The 24,143-nt window shown below is 33.8% G+C and overlaps 1 protein-coding gene across 2 annotated transcripts; it reads right to left on the bottom strand.

The window, feature by feature from the left end:
• Positions 1-428: 428 nt before the first annotated feature.
• On the bottom strand, positions 429-22,733 carry LOC141459265 (zinc finger Ran-binding domain-containing protein 2). 2 transcript variants are annotated; one of them, XM_074138116.1, is made up of 8 exons: positions 22,520-22,733; positions 22,306-22,424; positions 16,415-16,467; positions 16,123-16,228; positions 13,871-14,030; positions 3,433-3,555; positions 3,179-3,354; positions 429-812 (listed from the first exon to the last, which is right to left on the bottom strand). In XM_074138116.1, the coding sequence occupies exons 2-8, from the start codon at positions 22,365-22,367 to the stop codon at positions 791-793; spliced, it is 702 nt and encodes a 233-aa protein (XP_073994217.1). In that variant the 5' UTR covers positions 22,368-22,424; positions 22,520-22,733; the 3' UTR covers positions 429-790. The 2 variants fall into 2 exon arrangements, with proteins under 2 accessions (XP_073994217.1, XP_073994218.1); XM_074138117.1 differs by lacking the exon at positions 16,415-16,467 and having other exon boundaries at positions 22,520-22,657.
• Positions 22,734-24,143: the final 1,410 nt, after the last annotated feature.

Here is a 24,143-nt window from a genome sequence, read left to right as displayed (position 1 = left end):
TTTTGGCTTGCCTATCCGTTAATTGTGCCCAGTTTGAAAAGATTCTTTAAAAAAAAATAACGTAATTTTGACAATAAACTGAAATTTGGTTTTCATATTTTAAATTACCATAACTTTTGAAAAACTTGACCGATTTCAAAATTTTTTTTTTGCTATTTTTAGGAGCTCAAATACTATAAAAATATGCAAGAAAAAATACAACGTTCCATTTGAAAAACAAAAGTTGGATGCTGTATCTCGAGATACAGGAGTTTAAAAAAATGGGTCAATCACTGAAAATAAACTAGACTAAAAATGATTAAATACGTGTTTTTTATTTTTTCGAAATTTCCCGCCGTTAAAAAAAAAAGTGGGTGGAGCATATAACTCTGGTCACCCTGTATACCACTAATGATGATCATAAATAGTCGAAATGTCTGTTAGGATGTAAAATAAAAATAAAAATGTTAATATGAGGCTAATTATTTTTTAGAAGAACAAATAAAATTAAAAAAGCTGCAAGGAAAATTTTGGACAGAAAAAAAAATATTGTGATGTTGAAAAATGGTAGGCGTCAAATGGCTTCACTAGAATGAGCCCAAAATAGCCAGTGGCAATTATAGTTAGAATTAAATTCGACTAACTCACCTAGAATGTGTTTCGGAACATCTTCGAGTGCAAAGTAATTCTGTTTTGAAAGTAAGGACTGAGGCATTAGTAAATCCCACTTAGACAAAATATATTATTTCATGTTTAAATTAATTAGAAAAAATTTTAACAGTAGAGAGAGAAAAAATGAAAATAACTGCAATTAATTCTTCTGTGATGGAGATCTGTAACAATAAAACAGTCTAAAGTTAGAATTAATTGAAAAATAAAAAGGACAGTCTCAAGAGTTCTAAACTGGATGATGATTTCAAGCCCTAGGACAGATGATTTCAAGGTTATGGGCCAACCGAAGCACATAATTCCGAATGTGACTTCCCAAAGGATTGTAAATAGGGATGAACGAAAAAAAAGACAGTTTTTCTAACTAAAAGAAATTTCAAGCCTCAAGTATCTTTAGGCTGTTATTGATTATGTATAGCAGAGGTCATTAATCCAGTTTGGAAGCACTGAAAGCGGAAATCCACGAAGCATATTTGGAGTGCTCGTCAGTAAGATTAATAATAACTTTTTTTTTTTATTTGTCTACATTAAGTAATACGCAGGCATACAACTGTCCGGTAGGTATGTTATAAAAGGGGTGACCGTAAAAACTGCATAAAAGTAGGTTGAAAAAACACCTAACTTTGACAATTTCTTGCTCTTTTTCTGCATAATATAAAATTCTCAAATCTACTTTAGAATATAGGACATACGAGTTTTCTCGTTTCAATCAAATAGATTTCGAGAAAAACGTTGCCAAAAATCGGCTAATACTAAAACTGAGTTTGTTTTATTAAAAAATACCAAAACCAACCATATTAATTCAAAAAACCTGGTCTAAAAATAAAAAAACAAACTTAATTTGGAGAGATAAGTTTATCTAAATTAGTTTTAAAGTAAATCCGGAAAACTGAAGAAACCCTTCGGAAATTTTCACTTCCTGCCATGCCATTTTTTTCGAACTAGGATTTTTAAGAAATCCTAACAGCCTTTATAATAGTTACAGATTATAAGTCTGTATACTGAGTATTAACGAAAATGGAACGAACAGTTTTCAAGCGAAATCCTTCAGAATATGTTCGTACTTCGGTTATGCCACTTTCTTTAAACTTGCGAATTTTAGCAATTCACTTTAATCTTTCTTAAAATATATACATTCAATAATATAAACTACGAGTGGAAAATGTAACCGTAACCTTTCAATCAGAATGAATTGCCCAGGAAAAATATTCAAATAAATGTTATTGATCTACATATATACTATAAGAATAAAATATTTAACAAAAATCTCAGAAATTTGAAAAAGCCATTCAGTATGTGCTACTACCAATTGACGGCTTTCCATATTTCGGAGGCAATCCTTGATGAAACCCGGAATATAAAATTTGGTCTCTCTGTAAAAATACGTCTTTTGTCGTTCGCCACACTCGCCCACACAGATTATTACTAAAATACACTCATAAATAAAAATTATTTTATTGGACTCATTAGGTCTCAAACCGTTATTTCCGATGAAACACGATATTGAAAAACTGAGGTGATCACAGAATTCCCTCTTAAACTAAAAATTGGAGAAAAAAAGAAAATGATACCCGAAGAAGTGCATTGACTACTTCTTCAGGAATCCCAGCCTAACCACACGGACAAAGCTCAATACTGGAACGCCTTACACTCACCCAATACACTGAGGGTCTGATGTGTGGGACTATTCGGGTTTAGCGAACTTACAGGCAAACTCTAGCAAGGCCCAAAATTAGGTGTCACAGGACCCGTGGTGAAGAAATGATGTCAAAAAGGAAGCTTCCGAGGCACCAGACGCTCGCTCAGAGTAAGTAGTCATCCTTATCTAAAGCAAGCTTGGAAGGAAGTGAACTTCCCCAGAAAGCGTGCTCAGTTACCACGTTCTGTGGGAGGGTATGTCATTTCTTCATTTCTTTGGAGGAGAGGGTTTACAGGCCCTTGGGAGTGGTTATTTCAATCTACTTACTGTCCTTTTTTCCTAGATCTCTTCGTTCCCTTGGAATTTCCCTAGAAAGCCTAAAAAATTACAGGTTTAAGTTCACTCCCTAGAACGCTCCAAACTTCGTAATTAGAAGTATCATTGGAATATCGGTGAGAGCTTTGTAGAAAGAGTGCTTTGGACACAACTTCAAGGGCTTCCCTAAAAAGCCTGATAGTTCCCAGTTGTTGGATAGAATATGATCTTTCTAGAATCCTTTTGGGTAAGTATCCTTCAGTATATGTAGAGTTTACATTTGAGGCAAGGGTACAGTTGGCCAAGGGAGTAGCTTTTGCCTCCTATCGCTCTTCATGAATTTTCCTGGAGAACCTAGTTGAGTTGTTTCATAACCTAAAGGTCCTACAGGGTGTGTGGTCTAACCTAGAACCAGTGGGGCTACATAGATTTATTTCGTGGAAATGGAGGTTGTTTTACTCTATAATAGACATTTTACTTATACATCCCGCTAATAATTATGGCAACAGTGTCTCGCTAAGACCCCAGGAAAGATGCAGTTTTTTTTTAGTTTTCTAAAGCAGACTAATAGTTTACCTGGAAGGTGATCGAGACCGCGATCTAGAAGTGGATGGTGATCGCCTTTTATTTTGTGAATAGGTTTCTCTATTGATGAGGTCCCTGTGAGTTTGTTTAACGGACTCGCTGTCATCGCCCCAACCACTCAGGTCGTACTTGGACAGGTCATCGTCACCGTCTTCCTCCTCACCATCCTGCCACAACAATTTCGCGACACTTTAATGAATCCCGCACATTCTAGTCAATATTGCCCTTAAAAAATGCTAACTTACCTCTTCATCGTCAGATTTATCGCCATTGTCCGGATTAGCATCTTTCGTTTTGGGTGAACACTCTTCATTGCCCGTCGAATCGCTTTCAGTATTTTTTGTCTTTCTTTTTTTTCTCCTGCCAAACTGTGGATCATCAAAATATCAAATTTTTAAAGTAATGGTTACACAAATATAAGGAATGCACATTTAAACTATCTCCAGTTACAAGGGTGTATGTTAACATGTCTTTACGTTAATTTTTTTGTTTAGTTTAATGGTTCATGTTTGTGATATGGTACTATTTCACGTAATACTGATTATTCGAAATTCACTATTTAATATTTAAGCAAACTGCTCTCAAAGTGAAGTGAACCACTTTCCAAAATTCAGATTCAACCCATAAAAACTTAAATATTCACCAATTGCACGACTTCTGGGTTTAAAATAAAGACGCCTGTACGAGGGTTAAATAAATATTTTAGAAATGTAAAAAAAAAAAAATTCTTGTACATTTTTTAAAAGACACTGTTCTTATTCGATTTCAGACTTTTTTTGGGAGGGTATTGGGCCTCCTCTGCTTCGAATTAAAGATTCAACTAAGTATTTCATACTTCTTATAAGACTCAATAGTAACGTTGGGGCAAAGAAGCTCATTAATGCATTTGCAAGTGCATCCAAGTTATCTGGACAAGGATAACGCATGTTCAATTGGCGTTGGAGTTCAACCTAAACGTGCTCTATCGGATTCATGTCGGGGGAACAAGCGGGCCAAGTTCATACGCGCGATTTTTCGTTCCTCTAAATAACGTTCAACCAGACCTCTATGAGGTCGAGCACTATTGTGCACGAGAATGAAGCTAAGTTAGATTGCTCGAAATCCTAGCCCAGACCTTTATTGAACCTCCTCCATAAGAACGTAATGGTTTAGTCATACCTGCGTTAAAAGGTTTTGTTCTCTCCACACTCTAAAACGTCGATCACAAAGACAGAAAACCAATTTCGCTTCATCAGTAAATGGATCCCAATCCTCATCAGTCCTATCAACATTTTCACGAATCCACTTGAGACGCTCTGCTTTATGTTGCCTTGTTTAAACAAACCTCCTCGCTGTTCTTCTGGCCCTCAAACCGACTTCATGGAGGAGTTTCTTACTGTCTGCGTCGAAATGCGGACCCCTGTGCGTTCTCAAAAGAGCTTTGTACTTGTCGAACTGTTGCACCTCGTTGCCTAGTGATCTGAATTTGTAAATATCGGTCCTGCTGAAGGGCAGTTTTTCGAACTCGGCCTCCTACCGACATGAGGGCATTGAACGGTGTACCTAAGGGTCTACCAGTTCGCTGGCACCGTGCTCTTCTATTATTGAATAAGAACATCCAAACCATCGGCCAGCATCACGGTAAGAATGACTTAACTCTTAAAGAGCCACTGCCCTCCCTACTTCTTCAACAGTAAACTAAATGAATAACGACAGTGAAAGAGAAATATTTACTTATTTAAGGGATGATTAGTAGTTAATAAACATTACAAATCATCCAAGGAAAAGAAAAGTGGATACAAGAAGTAAAGAATTAATATCTGCAATTTTATAAGTGGTCCATTTTAATTTGTGAGAAGTTTATGTTAGCTAACCCATTCGCAATAATATTTGTGCTGTTTTGAGATCATTAGTAGAGAAACAATCAGTTTCAGTCTCAGACAGTCTGGTGGCCTTACAGGCTACTAGTTGGATTCAATGAATTCTGCTCAAGACTATTGTGGGATTGCTTAGAAACCATGATGAGAATTGTAGTTAAAATTAAGTTCATTCCCAACTGGATTCCCGCTTATTCGGGATATAGGGGCAATCAAGCGGCAAATCGTAGGCCCAGGATTTTTATTTTATTGCCGGAACATATAAAGAATACAAAACGCTAAACTGTTACAATTCCTAAATATAAAATAATGAAACAAATTTTTAAATGAATGAAACATAATTCGCCCACTGAATTTCTCTGAATTTTAACCAACGACAAAAACACTACTCACTTCAGTTCGAAAATACAAATTTTTAAAAAATAAACTCGAATTTTTTAAATTCCAACTGTCTAACACTTATTGGAATTTCATTAAAAATTCTTACTGAAGCAACATTCAGAAGCAATTCTGTTTTCTTTAACCTTGTCGCAGGTAAGCGAATTCTTTCTTTGCTACTAATGTTGTATTGGTGCTGATTTCCTAGAGTTACTGCTTGTTTACTTCTTTTTTGACTTAGAGTCAACTTGTATATAAATACAGAGAAGCCAGGATCTTAATCTGCAATTGTGGAAAAAGCGGTTTCCCGCTTTCGTAAAGTTTTTTTAAGCGCAGTTTGTAACAGCTCTTTTTTGAAGATGCATCAGATGTAAATCCCCATAACTCTACTCTATTGGTCATTCTTGAGTGGAATAGTGCGAAGTAAGCTATTCTTGATACTTTTAAAGGAATTTCATTTCTCAATTTTTTCAATAGGTTAACTGCTTTACTTAGCTCATTATTCGGACAATCAGTATGATTTTTCCAAGAGAGCTGACGGTCCAATATAACCCCTAGAAACAGTACCGTCACCATGCCCTCCTTCATTACAGATGCTGAATGTTCGTTCGTTGTCTTTCTTTCATTTAGTTTCAGCTTATTTTTTCCCAACCACTCTTTCAAACAATTTTTATTTGAGTTGTATGTTGTCGTGATAAGGCCCTTCCTTTCGCGGTGTGTCGTCTGCATACAAAATATTTCTGTTAGGAAGATCTATTCCCATGTCATTAATATACGGGGTGTTCATTTTAAGATGGCTCAAATGCATTTCATGATTAAACGGTTGATCTGAGCAAAAAGCCGTAGGGGAAAAATTTGTTGCCCGCCATCTCTAGTTTCAGAATATGACTTGATTTTTTATTTCTGCATACGCGCATCCAAAAGTACAGAGGCACCTTTGAAGCCATTGTACATGCTGCGTAAAGTGCATTACGGATAAATTACGGAGTAAGTTCGAAGCTTTAAATGTAAGATATTGAACATTTAAATATGTGACTGGAGATTTCCTATTTTTTTGGTAATTAAACTCCAGTTCTCCAAAAAGTACCATAAAAGTATTAAACCTTCTTGTTTGTAACAGAAGTAAAATTATTTGTTAACTCTTTTGATAATGAATGTCTAAAGCTCTTAACATTTGATTATTGCTTAGAAAATCACTCGGAAAGCTACTTATTTCCCGATATTAAGAAAACTACTAGCTTTACTACCTTGACAATATTTTCGGTAGAAGGGGGATGAAAAAATACACAAAACTGACCTATCGGTGCTCTTCTTACTCTTGGATAATAAATTAAAAAATTGAAATATGATTAATAAATTTCATATTATGAAATGGCCTAGCACCTTTAATTTTGAAGATATCGAATTCGGTTTCCGGGTACTTTTATAACTTTTTATAATCTTTAAAGCTGTGTATTTGAAAATGGGGGTTACCCTTACCCAAACCCTTACTTTTGGACGCGCGTCTGCCGCGTACGCGATCAGGAATCTAAAAATCAAGTCACATATTCTGAAACTCGAGGGGACAGTCAATCAATTTTTCCTCAGATCAACCGTTTAGCCATGAAATGCATTTGAGCCGTCTTAAAATGAACACCCTGTATATTAAAAATACAAGTGATCCCAATACAGATTTTTTCGGGAAACCACGCTTCATTTCTTTTATTTCGGAGTTTTCATGATTGCAATGTACGTACTGCCTTCTAGAAGTTACGTATGCTTGAAAAAGTTTTATGTAGTTTCTTTGATTCCGTATTTTTCTAATTTCATGGAACATCATATCGAAGGCTTAGGTAATTAAAACTGACTTTACATCTTTTTTTATTTTCATAGCTTGCAATATTTCTTCTAAAAGTTTAAAAACCGCATCAACAGCACTATAACCTTCTCTGTAACCGAACTGTAAGTCTATAATCAAATTGTTCTCTTCTAGCTGAGTTAACAGCTAACGAGCCACTACTTTTTCTACTATTTTTGATAAGACAGGCACCAAAGCTACTGGACGATAATTGTTGGGATCGTTTAAGTTTCCTTTTTTGATGTACAGGAATCACTTTAGCTATCTTCAATACTGTAGAAGAACAACCTTCTATTATGAAACGGTTCATAACATTACTGAGTAGTGATATATCAAAGTGTACAGTTTTCTTAATAAAGAAATTAGAAAACCCAAAGTGATCTTCACTCTTGTTTTCTCTCATTCCCTTCACTTCCAGTACAGCGTCTTCACTGACTACGTCAATTTAAAATGTACTTGTGCGCGCCGACATGTTGTGACACATTATTGTGTGAGCTGCTACCCAGCACTAAAGAAGAGACTTGTAGGTCCACAAAGTGAGTACTAAACATTTCGGCACTTATAGACGCACAAAGCCTCTTGTCTCCACTGATCAACTTCCATGCCGCTTTGTTTGTTTTCTGAATTAGTCAGTAAATTCCCATAATTATTTTTTGTAGCTTTTTTAGATTTTTCCCTATATGATTTTTTTAATTTACGGTACCTGTCAGAGTGGCCGCCAGTGTTCTCAGATTTGCCTAATTGAAACATCAGTCTCCTTAATTCATCAGTATACCAGACGTTCTCCAACTTTTTCACTCCGGTAGCTCTTCACTCTCGGAAAACTGTAATTTTAGCAGTTATTTAATGTAGACAAAAATAGATAAAAATCTTCTTTTGAGTTACCTGTACTTAATAGTAAATCTCAGTTAATCTAGCTCATTTGGAAAATAAATACTTTAAAATATTCCTCTTTCATTTTAACGGGACTCGAACCACATTGCATTGTAAGTGTTACGATTATACCAAACTACTTAAAATCACCTTGGAATCCCAATTAGCACCAGAGTATCCTTCAATATACAGGAATGTCTTTACAATTTTTGTTTTTTTTGTAAAGGGAGGTTCTTCGGAGGCCATAAATTCAAATTAATCTGCTTTCACCTCCTCTTTCGTTCTAAAATTATCACCCAGAAAAAATGAGCCATGGATTGGAATAAGTGATAGGATAGGACAGAATGAGTAAGTGATGGGATTGAAACGGGGCAGATCCATATTAAACAAAAAATTTTCAAACGAATGTTGGGCTGGTGGGTTCAATTGCTGAATATGGATGAGGTCTAAATTATGTTTTGACAGATTGGCTTCTTTCTTAAATAATAATTCTATTAAAACACCTTCCAACTGGTTTTCTCAATTGAAAATTTATTTGAAAAGTGTTGATTACGATCATGTGCTCGAAGCTTGTCCACGGTTATTTACTATAAACAGGATAAAATTCAAGCCTTTAAAAATAGTTTAGTTAGTATTGATATTCAGGCTATCTTTAACTCTTCCAATAATAACTATAATAGATTAATACGTCCACTTAGTGATTTGGATAATTATTTACAGTTTTATTGCAATTTTAAGAAGTTGCCAGTATTGGCGCAGTTACGTTTGCCTTCTAAAAAGTATCTTCGCTTAATTGTACTTACAGTATCAGTTTTTTTCCTGATAAATACTGTAAATTATGTACTAGCCATCAATTCGATGATATAAATCTTTTCCTGATTGAATTTTCCACTTCATCTTCATATATACCACAATTTTTGTGTAAATATAGTAACTGCAATAATTCTTATTTAGATTTGGTTAAAGAAATTTTGAGTCGTAATAGCATGGAACAGATTAATGGCATTTTTCTTTTTGTTGTAAAGAGCCTCAACATAAGATCAAATTATTTCTTAAATTACCAATTATTATTTTTTGATTTTTTTCTTTTCTTATTTGCTTTTTGTTTTATTATTATTTTTAATTTAATTTCGTTCTTGTATGTTTGAGAAATACATACATACATAATTATATAAATATAAATATAAATATATATATATATATATATGCATAAAAAAAGGTAAAAGAAAGAAAACATTTAGTTAAAATGTAATTTACTTATTTTTGATTAGATGGTAATAATAATAATAATAATAATTAATTTTAATAATATATGTAATAAGAAAACTGTAATTTTAGTAGTTATTTAATGTAGACAAAAACAGATAAAAAACTTCTTCTGTGTTATCTGTACTTAATAGTAAATCTCAGTTAATCTAGTTCATTTGAAAAATAAATACTTTAAAATGTTCCTCTTTCATTTTAACTGGACTCGAACCACATTGCATTGTAAGAGTTACGATTATACCGCACCACTTAAAATCACCTTGGAATCCCAATTAGCACCAGAATATCCTTCAATATACAGAAATGGCTTTACAATTATTTTTTTTGTAAAGGGAGGTTCTTCGGAGGCCATGAATTCAAAACAATCTGCTTTCACCTCCTTTTCCGTTCTAAAATTATCACCCAGAAAAATTGAGCCATGGTTTGGAATAAGTGATAGACCAAAGAAGCGTGGTCTGGGCCACAAGAAGTGTGAGAAATAGGTTAAAACTCCAGCTCATTAATTTTGAGACAGTTTGACGCGAAGTGTGGGATCTTGACTACCATGCTTAAAAAAAATGGTGCTTCTTATCTGAATGCGGAAAATACGATGGGTTTGGTGTATTTTAAACATATTTGAGGAAGGATCGTGCCTTAAGTGTATGTGTGATCCTGGCAGCTCTTTATAGATTGATTTTCCCCACAACGCACGAAATAATCGAGAGACCACGAATATGATAATTTAGAAGTTTTATGCAATAAAAAAATCCTCGCTACAAAAATAGATTTAATATTATCAACAAGGAATGGGATCTGGAGCAGATAATATGGGATTAAATATTAATAAACTTATTAAAACTGTTCGACTGTGATGTTTTTGAAAGCGTTTGAATAAATGTTTCATTAAATAATAAAACAATAGTGAAAACAGTTTACATTAATAAAATCTCGACACTATCTCCTCTCTCACATCAGACTAGTTCACCATGTTCAAATTGTTGAAAAGAAAATTAGTGTTTTAACTAAATAGGAGAAAATATTATTTTGCAATATTAATAACTTAATTAATAATTAATAATAGGAAATAACATTCCAAAACTATCTTGAAAAAATATTGTATTTGCATGTGAATTCGCATAAAGTGCCGAAACGCTGGCAATTGTAAATTACGTACAACACTAAGTCTCTTCAAATTTTCATTTAATTTAAATGATTTCCACAAAAAAAAAAAAAAAAGGAAAAAAGAACGCTGCAAGTTCGACGCTATTTTGAACAAGAAAAAAAATTGCAGGCAGATACCGGGCGCTTTTTTTGTATTATTTTTAATTTTGGCATTGACATTTTATCATACAGCCACATATAATTAAATATTTATGTGTCACAGAGCTGGTAGAGCCGAATTATTCTTCACACATTCACCAAAGATTCCAACCTATCACATTCATACCAATAAATACTCGCTTGCCAATAAATACATCTTATGTGGAATACTTGATATTCCTCGCACCCTTTTATACCTAACTCAAAACATAAACCCAAGATGCATTCAATGTATGAACAGAGAATACAAACAGAAACTACATGCAGGATGGGTTGGTACACCCGACGCTCCAACCAACCCTAAGAACTTAAACCTGTCTCATTCATTCACCTTTCATAACCTCTCATATTAAACGCAAGTATACTGTTTGATCAGCTCTAACAAACCGATCAATACACTAGCATAACCAGTTCAAAATGTATGACGCTCTTGTATCCACATACGTACACGAAAACACTTTTTTCTTAAAACACTTCTTGGCGGCAAGGATATATAATTATATATATATATATATATATATATATATATATATATATATATATATATATATACGATATTAAAACTAATTCTTGTATCCAGGCAAAAGATTGGGTAGTTCATTTTAAAACTTTATTGAATCCTCCATTAAATGCCTCTCGGATAAATTACGCTGAACCATTAATTGAAAATGATATCCTGGATGATCCCTTTCTGGAATCGGAACTACTTGCTGTACTTAAAAGGGCAAAGGACAATAAGGCCCCAGGGTCTGACCGGATCCCTTTTGAATTTTTTAAACACGCTCCTCAGGGTTTTATAAAAAAATTAGTTACTGTGTTTAATAAAATTTTGGAAGCAGGAACTGTTCCAAACAGGTTCAAAGACTCTATAATATTCCCTATTCATAAAAAAGGTTGCACTAATGAAACATCAAATTATAGAGGAATATCGTTCTGCAACACTGTCAGTAAATTATACACTGGTCTGTTGCTGGCCCGACTTGAACTGTGGGAACAACAGCATAATAAACTGGGCGAGTTTCAGGCGGGGTTTCGGAAGACATATTCAACTGTGGACAATATATTCACTCTAATGAGCATTATTAAGATTGTGCTGAGTCATAAGCGGCAGAAGCTGTTTGCGTTTTTTATTGATTTCTCGGCGGCGTTTGATCGCATAGATCGCTTTGCTCTTTTTTATAAGTTGTCCCGATTGGGTGTGTCGTCCAAAATCACAAGTATTCTGAAAAGTTACTACACGGATACTAGTGCGACAGTCTGGTGTGGTGGGGGAGTTTCTGAAAACTTTCGGACAGGCATGGGAGTTAAACAGGGCTGTCTGCTTAGTCCCCTCCTATTTTCCTTCTTTCTAAACGATTTGTCAGACTGTATGAAAGGTGGCATCACTATACAAGGCACCAAGATCAATATGCTCGCGTACGCGGACGATATTGTTATTTTCTCCACGGACCGATTGGAACTTCAGGCCATAATACGATCGTTCGAGAATTATTGTCAAACGTGGAATTTGGTGGTTAACTTGAGTAAGTCGCAGATAGTGGTTTTTAGGAATGGAGGCAGACCGGGTAGCAATGAAAAGTGGTACTTTGAAAATCAGAAAATAAAAGTGTCTAACTCATACAAATATTTAGGTATGACTTTGATTCCAACTTGTCATTAAACGCTCACTTTAAGGAAAGAATTGAACATTCTAAGTTAACGCCTTTAATAAAATACTCTTTAACAAAAATATTGCTTTTTCTTCAAAGTTGCATATCTTTAATGCAGTTTCAAGGTCAATTATCTGTTATGCCGCACAACTGTGGGGAAATAAAATGTACCAGGTTCTGGAAATATGCCTCCGAAGTTTTGTCAAGAAATGCTTCAATCTACCGTTGAATACGCCTGATTTCATTATATATCTAGAGACAGAAATTCTACCTATATTTTTGTACACCATTAAAATACATTTGAAATATGTTCATAGATGTTTTCAGCTTGCACCAACCAGATACCCATGTATACTTGTGAATGAAATAATTAAAAGGAAAGTATTTTGGTATAATGACTGGCAACAATTATGCAAAATGTATGATATAGATTTTGATTCATTTGTAAAAAAAGAATTTAATATAAATGATATAACTGATAAAATGCAAAGCAAAATAGTAAATTCTTTTAAGTTAAAATCAGTAAATAGTCAAAATCATACATTGTATAAATATTTGGAGAAAACCAATTATATTTATAGCAGTATTGACAGCCAGGCGGCAGGTTGGATCATTAAAACTAGGGGAGAATTGTTGTACCTGAATAGATACCGTATGGGTGACTCCATAAAACTCTGTTCTTTGTGCAATAGAAGGGATAATGAAGATGTGTACCATTTCGTCTGTATTTGCCCTATACTAAGAGAGTTTCGCCTACGGTACTTTGGTGCAGAAAAATTATCTTATGTTGAATTTCTGGAGTATCTTAACGGTAAAGATTGGCGCCCATTGATAAATTACTGTAAATCAGCGTGGAATTACAGATATGAGCTCATTCAAGAATTTAATTACACTTGATTATTATCTTGTCATCTTAGTTTTTTTAATATTGCTCTTATTATAGTTTATAATTGTATGTAATTCTATTTGCAAGAATTTTTTTGTTTGTTTATTTCTTCTTTTTTGTTTTGTTTTTTAATTAATGTATACATTTATTTAATTTGAATTATGGCAACTCCTCGGACGGTCCATGAGACCACGAGTAAGCCGGTTGAAATTTTTATTTATAATTTATGTAAATTGAAAATGTATTTTCTTCAATAAACCTATTATTATTATTATTATATATACGATATCGTATATATAAAACTGGATGGCTGGTCTATTTTATTCTTTTTTTATGTTAGATTTGCGGAAATAAATCCATGCTTGATGGAACGAAAAACAGCTCGGGTTTTACAGACTCTAAGGCGAGTGGATTGCTGGGGACTTGGAATGCTTTTGGCTCACGGTGGATTTTAGTAGAGTGGGAAACGCCTAATTCATAAGCAAAACTAGAAATAATGAGTAGCTCATTAGAGTGATGGCTTTATAGTTTTGTTTCTTATAGTATGATGTCAAAATTCAGAGTTAAAGAGACTTTTAGCACACCCCAGTATGGTTCTACGCTGATTAAACTTTCCAAAAACTCAAAAAAGTTACTTACTTCATCATATTCACTATCTGAATCATCCCTTTTAATATACTCCACCACGCCACGGTCATTGTAGCCACCACCATAACCTGTCCGTTCCTCAATTTCACCAAATTTTGGGGCATTGCACATGTTACATTGTTGTCTTCTTGCCCAATTTACATTACCACATCTAGAAGAAGCAAAGAGAATCAATATTTCTCCATAACGTATAATAGTTCTTTATCATAAATCTAAAAACCTATAAAAAACTAATCATAAGGTTTTAATGCATAGCTTGTCCGTTTGTGTGAACCCAAGCAATAACCACAACATCATTATATCGATCTAGCAGATAATCCACTCCAAATCATAATAGGTTCTTGGAAACTTTGCAAGTAAGTCAAAAATCTTAGGAACAAAGACTTCTAGAAAACTAAAGTCCAAACGTATCATTTGTAAACTAAAATTACAATAATAATAAATTTAATTGATCTTTCATTAGCATTCATTAAAATAAAAAAGTAAAATAACCGCACGCCCATATTTCCAGGAGAGCCTCAACATCGAACTACCAAATTAGGTGTCATGGACGGGGGCGGAAGCACATACTTTACTAATAACATTTTTTATAACAAGTAAAAAGAAGCTGCACGTCAGGAATCGAACTGGAGACCTCACACTTATTAAACCACGCTCCATAACCACTACACTAACCCTATCAGACTGCGTTGCATTTGTTACGTTTGCAAAAGGAAGCTTCAGGCACTTGAGAGCAGAAGACCTTAAAAAAAAAGCGTTTCTTTTACCAAAACTACAAGAAATACATTGGCTTCTCCTCTTGATAGAAAAGAATTAAGCAGGGGTTCCCAACCTGGGGTACTCGCACTCCCTGTGGGTGGAGACGATATTCCAGGGGGTGCGAGAAAAGTATAGGTAAATAAAAGGATATTATTATTATTCAAATATTTTTCATATTTTTATTTCTCTAGCACATATTTTAATGAAATTATTATTTTTTGTAAAGTATACTTTGTTAAATACTCCATTTGTATGATTTTTTTATGTTATATTTATCCTTGAGCAAAATATAAATTTTTAGGGGTGTGAGGTTCGAGAGAAATTTCTTTAGGGGTACGGAGCAAAAAAAGGTTGGGAACCACTGACCTAGAGCAATAGAGCAAACTGTTTTTTAAAAGTAGAAATGGCCTCACTGATCCTGTTTGACTGCGTTGCAATCGCTAAGTTTCATTATATGACTTTTTGGCATTCTGAGACCAGCGAGATCTTATCTCAAAAAAACAACTAATGGGTAAGCTCTTTTAAATATGGGAGGTTTTACTGTAGGTATTTGTTGGCATAAGACAAGAATAAGCCTCTTCGGTTGAGTGCTATGGGAAATAAGAATAGCCTTGAGTTCTAATCTAATAAAATCTACAAAAGCTCTACTAAAATACTAGAGTTCATTTCAAACATGTTAAGCATTCTCTAACCGTTTCTAGTTTCAAGAACCATCTCTAAAGTTGTAGGAACTTACACAAATATTATATCCAGCGCAATCATAAAATTTTTTAGTAACAATGGAGATAAATAAAATTATTTGATCTCTCTGAAGGAAAAAAACGCTCTACTGTATTTCAAAGCAGATTGACCTCACAAATAATCTCATCCAGTTTGTGAGACATTGCAAGGTTAGGACTAAACACCCATTTCAGAGCTGTCACAGAATGAGAAGGTGATCTGCTGGTTCTACAGCGCTGGAAAGTATCGTTGATTTATTGGTCGATGCGAGCATGTTTTTATGTTTCTGATCGGTTTCCGATTTTCAGCCACCAAAATATCGTTGATTAAACAGTTATGAATCGAGCATTTGACTTCTACTATATTTCTGTCACTCTCATTTGCTGACAGAGTGTGATCATATTTTTACGTTAACTGGTGATGATAGATGAAAATCCGAATTCCTTTAGAAATTATAAAAACTACGGGCTATGACGGATAAAATCAACGATTTGACCGTATACTCTAAACCTGAGCAGAGTGAGCTCACTAACTAAATCTCCACTATCTAATAAACTAAACCAGTTTGAGGAAACTTTAAGCTAGATTATCACTTTTTTTAGAGCTGACTACTTTGAGGGCAGCCACAAAACCAGAATTGTAACTCTAACCGGTGCCCTGTTTCAAGGTTTCACCAGAAGAGATTTTTCAAGCGTATACAGGCAGTCGTGGTAGAAGCCAGTCCTAGCCTAGAATTCGATCTAATAGTAGTGATTATTATATACTTGTTACATTGCCAGTCGTCCGCGCTGAACAATCCTCGACTCTTGTCAGCCAGTGCCTTGCCAATTTCTTGACCGAGTTTCTTCTTACCGGCGCCATCGGTTCTGTCTGTTAAAAATCGTCCATGATTAGAGAGTTTTAATGACAGAAAATTTAAGGGTGAGCCAAAAAATGTACTTCTAAGCATTGAATAGGTGTCTTGGGTCTCCGACACCTACAGCACCCGAGTAGCTTTTCTAGACTCAAACACTCTTACTACAATTACATGCACAAATTTAAAAGTTACAAACCAACCTTTATGACAACGGTTGCATTTGTTACGTCTTGCGAAATTAATATTAGCACAACTGAAACATAAAGCGAATATTAATAATAAACTCTATTAAAGTATCTGTCAAAGTTCCGTTTAAAATTAAAACCAATTTTCTCCTCTATAAAAATGGAACAATAATTCAGTAAGAACTAATTTTTCATTTCCCAACAGGCGGAAAAATATTACACACAATAAAACAATGGTACTTTTAACCAAAATAGTCGGACGAACATTTTGACTGGAGATATAAAAAAGGATACAAGCGGTTCCTTATTTCCAAAAAATAAAAAGGTCTTTTGAAAAATTTTGTGCATGAATGCAATTGCTTCAGCTATATTTAACAAAAAAAAAACCCAGGAATTTTATAGTCAATATATCGATAATATACTCTCATAGAGGGTGACAGAAACATAGAGGGTGGTCAAAATTCTTCAACCGAAAGTAGATTTTCCTGAAAGGATATTTCAGTTATGCGAGATTTTCTAAGATATTCATTAAATAAGTACACTCGTAACCATCATGCAGATCAACTAACTCATTTGATATTTTCCAAGAAAATTCGATAAAAGCATTTCTGGGAGAAAGCAGCTGGTGTGACTCTACAAAGTACCTTGAGTGTAAAGTATGGTTTTACTACTTAATACTTTGAAGGAGAGTAAAATTCCAGTGTTAAAGAAAATTAGATATTTGCTTTAGACGCAAAAAAAATCTCTTTAGTTTTGTCTGTAAACATAATTTTTAATGATGTTTCGATCAAAAGCGATTATTTCCAACTTTGTAACATTTTATTACAAAACTATAAACTTCCAACAGTTAATATCAAAAAAAAAAAAAAAAAAAAAAAAAAAAACAACCTCTATAAGGTCAATATATAGAAATATTATAGTAGAATGGTTAAATAAAACAAAATACCTGCACGGAAAACCTGCAATTTTTCTTAAATATAATTTATTTTATCTTGTGCTATACAAATTTACTACTTTAAAGAATTACAAAAAACATGACTCATTGTAATTATCAAGATCTAACTTGCCAAAAACCAGTTTGTCTCAGATCCGGGAAATTTTCTAAATGTTCCAAATAAAACATGTTTTACTTTTTATCAACTCCATGTAATAATTATAATAATATTAATAATAAGGGAGGAGATTAGCTATGCAGTTAGCGTAATGGATTCCCACACGGAGGTCCTGGGTTCGAATTCAGCTGCTGGCCCTTAGATTTCCTCTTCCTAGGAGCTGCTTACAGCTCACTGTCCGGTGATGGACAGTGTTTTCTGTAACAAGAGAATAAAAACTGTCCGGAGGCCGGCAGTGCACTGAAAATAGCTACGGTTGCCAATAACCTCAGATGTTGACGCGCCTTAAATCATTAAAGACAAAATAAATAAAATAATAATAATAATACTGTCGATGAACCGAAAATAATAATAATAATTCTTTATTTAAATATTTACATTATTGCAAATATGTTTCTTTTTACATAGTTGACAGACAAATACTCAAGTTCCATAGACCGCCTACGGGGTTACCCCTACCTAACGTCATTCTTTATTATATTAGGAGAAATTAACGAAAAAAAGGAAATAAAATGAAATTGACTCTATTAGGACCAAAACTGAAAAATTAATCAAAATTAAAACAAATGAAGCAAAATAAGCCTGACTTTAACTTAATTAAATAAAGTCATAAACAAAAATAATAAAAATTTGTATCAAAAATATTAGAAGTAAAATAAAATCTTTGACTAAAATAGTTTTTTTTGTTGTAAAATGCAGTTTAAATGAAACGAAATTAACACTATTCTTAATAAAATTTGAACCTAAACAAAAATAGAAAAAACAGAACAAAGCAAACAAAATTTATGAACGAACTTGTTTGAACATCAAATTATATTTGTTTTAGTACTTTGTTTCTATTTAGTATTAAGATCCAGTCAGCTAAATTTAACGAAGTATTGTTGCATTTAATAATTCAATTCCATGACCAAAACGTACCTATAACGCCAGACTTCTTCACAGTAGCAAACCAGACTTTCAAACATTTTCCATTTAAATAATCAAAAAATTCAATATCTGTCAGAGACTTTTTACTAAAGTGACTAATTCAAAATTCTCTAAAAATGGGGCATACTGCTACAAAATGAAGAACATCTTCTTATCTGTGGTCTAAGGTACACAACGATTATAACTTAATTTCATTTTTGAATGTTATTTATTACGATATATGTCGCAGTTCCCCTCCATTGCAGCTCCTCCATTTAATTAAATTACAGACAAGATCGCTCCTGTACACTAGTTGCAGTTGGGGATTTAGCTTTTGGTTAGAATATCCCTTTGACTATTTTGCGCAGAGGTATTGAACTTGTTGATCAAGCTAGCTTTTATTGTTTCTAAAATTGATCTAATTTTCAATTTCTCATCAATTACAAAGATATTGTATGTCAAGCACAATTTCTCCAGCTAAATACACAATTTTTTGGATATAATTTCCTTTAATAAAATAATATGGTACCTGTGAGATGGGAGAGGTAACAAAATCTGGCGTGTTAGAAATAGAAATAGAAAAGAAATTTATTATTCTGGGACAATTGTCCCCTAAGAATAAATACAGGAACAAATAGAGGCCTTAACAGTTTGGCCTGTGATTATACAGAAATTAAATAAATAAATAAGTATTTACAAAAGTGAAAATATAATAAGTGAAAATGAAAGTAAAAATAAAATAATAAAACAGCAGAAATTAAGGAAATAAATTAAAACAATTAGAATTTCGGAGGAAGCTGAATAGAAAGTAGATTACTGATTAGACGGGATTTAAAAATGGATAGGGTAGGAGCATGGCGGACAGATGAAGGCAAGGAGTTCCAGAGAGAGGTAGCACGTATCAGGAAGGACTTGTCAAAGGATGAGGTACGGTGAGAGGGAATATAGAGATCAGATGAGCGAGATCTAGTGTTACGGGAATGGATGGAGGATTTAAACTTAAGGAGTTGAAAAATATAGGAAGGCCTTTGAGACTGGATGACTTGAAAAAGGAAAGAAGCCAAAAAATATTGGCGGCGATAGACAGGAAAAAGCCACTTCAACTCATCGTAGCAGTGCGAAATGCGAGAGTCTCTGGAAATGCTGAAAATAAATCTTATGAAGCAGTTCATGAGGCGCTTAAGCTTAGCTTCAATATCACCAGAAAGACCGCCATACACTAAACAACCATAGTCGAAATGGGGGAATATAAGAGAGGAAACTAGGAGTTGCCGGGTCTTAATTGGAAAAAGGTGACGGGAACTATTAAACTGCTTAAGGATATGGATGGAACGACGAGAGATTTGGGAAACATGGTTTTTCCAGGATAGGTTTTGATCGAAAGTGATACCAAGGTTTTTCACAGAGGAACAATATTTTATTGGGGTATTGTAAAGGAAAAGATTAGGAAGAGGAGCCAATGAGTTAAGGAGTGGGTTGGAGCCAATAACTATAGCTTTGGTCTTTTCTACATTCAGGGTAAGCTTATTGTTCGTGACCCATGCTGAGATATTATTGAGGCCTTCTTGAAGTTTAAATACAGCTTCAAACAAATCCGACGGGGAAAAGGATAGGTAAATCTGAAAATCATCAGCATAGAGGTGATACTGGGAATGAGAGATGGAAAGAGGAAGGTCATTGATGTAAATTGTGAAGAGGGTGGGAGATAGGGAAGAACCTTATTCACTTTTGTTAATGGGCGAAATAAACACCTATTTTATAAAAAAAAATTAGCAGCACCTCAACCTCATTGTACCAATGCATCCCCACACCTGTGTTCCATAACACACAATAGCCCTACTCACAGCGTGGAATATCTACATTTTATTTTATTTTGCGAAAGGCACCTTTTTATTAATAATAAAGTATTAAATGAGTTCAGGGCATATTCTGCTGTCGAAATGTTTTCTTTCTAATGTTACTCTCACGACAGCCTCGATGTTAAATTATCAATTTCACAAATAATTAATATGCACGTCATTTCATTAAACTTTCTTAGAAAAACTTTTACATGGCTAACAATAGAAGAAAACCTAAGTAGGTTAAGAGCTATCATGCCTAAAATTTTAGAGTTAAAAATATACAAACGTTTAAATACTTTTTGTATACTAATTCTGCGGCCTAATGCAATCAGCACTAACACACTAAGAGAATCATACGAATTACCCATGAACCAGAACAAGAATTCTTGAACTCAATTATGCTCAGACCCCCATTGAACTATTATATACCAACTATTTTTATTGACTTAAGTGCAAGATATTTTGAATGCAAAAAATATTGTATAAATTTAAACAACTTGTAAAAGTTCAAAAGCCACAATAGTAAATTTAATATTGAGATTGAATTTCATACTCATAATTTTTTTTTTTTTCAACACAAAATTTTACTATGCAAGTTTAAAGTAGTTATTATAAATTAAAATAAATCTAAGAATAAAGACTAAGAGTAAGATTTATAAACAAAAAGTGATTTCTATAACTCATTAAAACATTCTACGAATGTTTTTTGAGACTCGAACAGCATTATAACTTCAATTTATTCATATACATACATAAAAAAAAATAGTACGAAAACTCACATGATTCTAACTTACAATTCGAAATTTATGGAACAATAAGCATTTTGGCTGCAGTGTCATAGCGAACCGTTTCCGCCCTGAGTACCAATAATAATAAAATTCATAACTTTCTAAGTTGAACTGAAAATAGTTATTTCTGGTTAACTCTTTACAGTTCGTAAATCTTATAACTACACTCAGATGACACTTTAGTGAGAAGTCATCCTCCCTCATATAAGGCTTAAAACCAATTGTCATACAGAAACGTCTCAAATTACAGATTTACTTGTATGTAACGAAATACAAAGAAAATCTCAAGTACCACTTCCAAACAAATCTCAAAAATTTGATAATCCGCACAGCATGGAGGGATTCCCAAATGAGAAATTTTCTTTTAACTCACGAGTTTTACCATCATATTCCAAACTGTACGAAAATGATATTGAGCGTTACTCTGAAAGGCACTTTAAACAAAGCTTAGCCAACCACTTCTTCCAAAAGTGCCTTTATTAGAGTGATCTTGGAAAAGTGTTCTATAAACGCTGTAGATCTGCAAGATATGCGCAATACGTGCAGCAATTAAAGAAAATCATTGAAACCGTTTTCGAAAACAAAATAAAAAATGAGGAATAAACTCAGTTAATTTCGATTGAGGGATATTGATCGCTATCGCTAACACTGTTCACGTACCACTGGAGTGCCCAATCGAAATATAATTAAAAACAAGTTTTTTGGACCCGATTCTGTGAAAACTAGATTGGAAATTAGGCCCGATACCAATACTTTTTCCTGTAGTAAATAGTAAACCTACAAATTGGCATCGGTTTACCCCTCTACTGAACGAAAGGGCAATATTTTGAATAATAATATTACCTGGTTGTTTTTTTAACACAAAATTTCAATAAGATTTTTGTTTTTCACACCACTAAAAAAAATGGCTTAGAGGTATGATAGAAGAAATGGTGCGATAAGGGAGCTTAAACGAATCTACTTCGTAAACAGAAAAAAACTGGAAAGGATATGTTAATTGGTGCAATTTCACAGGATGGAAGGAGAAAGTGCGAACCGTAAACCGTGTGAAGGGCATCCTGGCAACAGTAGATCCAGAGGTATTTCCAGACTGACATAGTTAAAAAGTAAAGGCTGATCTTCATCCTTCCAATGAAGAAGGTATGTCGCAAATAGAAATGGGTAAAAAGAAACAGGGCACTATTTACAAACGGTACCTACAGATGTAGCCCCCTACAATTGGAGCACCTTATTTATTAAATAAATGGCAACATACTCACTGTGGATCACAGCAAACCCAGTCACCATCGGACATCTTAAAACGATTGCCTGTAGAGTCCATTGTTTTTCAAGCTTTTTTTTTTTTAAGAAAAGTCTATTTTAACTTAATTACAAACACCTACAAAATAATGAATGATCAATAATATACTTCGCGTAAAATTTATATTTATTCTAAGATATTTATTCAGAAAAAAAAGAGAAACAGAAAATTACTTAAATCTATACAGTACTAAAACGAAGTTAGCACACAAACAATTAATTCCGTTACTGTTCCCACATTTTCAAATAAGTTGTTTTCTTGTCGTCCGATAGAATAGCACGTAGTTTTTTGATAGTTATTCTAAAATATAGAATTAAACCAGAACGAAATTAATGTGACACATAGAAACGCTACCCTACAAAAATGTATCAATCTGTACTGCATTTTGCATTTGCATTAGCCACAAATCGATTGAAAGTCACAAAATGTTTCTTTATATCGATATGTTATGATCGAACTACTTTTTCTTGCTGAAATCGGAAAGGTCAACCACAAATTTCTCTTTCTCTTGGGGTGGGATGGAAATGGTAGTATCCATTTTTCGGATTCTCGGTAGTAACTCTTCTTTAATAGTTTTAACTTCATTTTCCTTTTGCTAACTTTTCCCATAATCTCTGCTACTCGATCAAATTAATTATGGTCTTAGTTTACCACTAATTTAACTGCATATATTAAATACAATATTTATATTAAGTTTCTTCAGTATAACTAATATTCGGTAGAAAAAGTTTGTAAAATACTTATGAGTTTAAAATTTAGTAAGAATCCAATTAGCACAACTCAATATATTTATAAAATTCAAAATATCTCAAACAGAAGAACAAAGGCTCAGATGTTCCTCTCAAAACATACGCTCTCTCGTCTACAACACGCCTCTACACTACACTTACTGCTCTCCAAAATGCAAAGCAGTGTATCCAAATAGTCAGGAGTTGGCAATTGCAAGTCATGAAGGGAAAATCATTTGGGTTTTATGAGGATCTGCCCCTCAGTTGGAATGAAGGTGATTCTTAACCTGCCACTTCTCCACCTTGTTGACTAAGAGAAAATGGAACAGTGAATGTGCTGTAGAAAAGAGAATCCGCGTATGATACGCGGATGGGTCAGGAATCTTAGAAATATCTTCCAGGTGGAGAGCTGCATAAGTCAATACAGGTCAAACTAGGCCCTTATATAACAATATTTTGTTGGCAACACAGTGAGGAGTTTCTATTTAGCATGTGGGAAGTGAATGTAAGAGATCTGTCCAGAATGTCTCCCAGGTATTTGACCGAGGGAGATTCACAGTACTGTTTGTCAAGACTATTTTGCGGCGTATATTGGGTTTTCTTTTTGTAAAATGCATTGGTTACGTTTTTTTAAACTTTTTTTTTTAGACACTGGTCGAGTGTCTATTCGCCATGTTGACGCATATAGTGTCGTGTCATCCAGCAATCAAGGACAACAGTACTTTTTCTTCTAGAGGCAAATAACTTTAAAAGATAATGAGAAATTCTGTTTGGGGTGTGGTTTTATACCAGTCTTACCATATGTTTTAGAAGTGCTAGGTACCAGACGTGTAAAAGCGCTCTTAATATCCATTAAGTGCAAGCAATTATGCTTTCGTTCTTTTAATTTTTCAGTAATGCGATCAATCAATCGTGTCAATCACTCTGTAGTAGAGTGTTTCTTCAGAAGCCCAAACTGTTTATTAATTAGAGAATTATTTTGCTCCAAGTGTTCATTGATTGTGTGGAGAATTGTTTTTTAGCTACTTTACTGAGCATATTTAGTAAACTGATAGGTCTGTAACTGTTT

The sequence above is a fragment of the Rhodnius prolixus genome, unplaced genomic scaffold (genome assembly GCF_049639745.1).
Source record: "Rhodnius prolixus isolate KJV_2025 unplaced genomic scaffold, Rpr scaffold_11, whole genome shotgun sequence".
Classification (NCBI taxonomy): domain Eukaryota; kingdom Metazoa; phylum Arthropoda; class Insecta; order Hemiptera; family Reduviidae; genus Rhodnius; species Rhodnius prolixus.
This window is presented reverse-complemented; position numbering and strand designations above follow the sequence as displayed.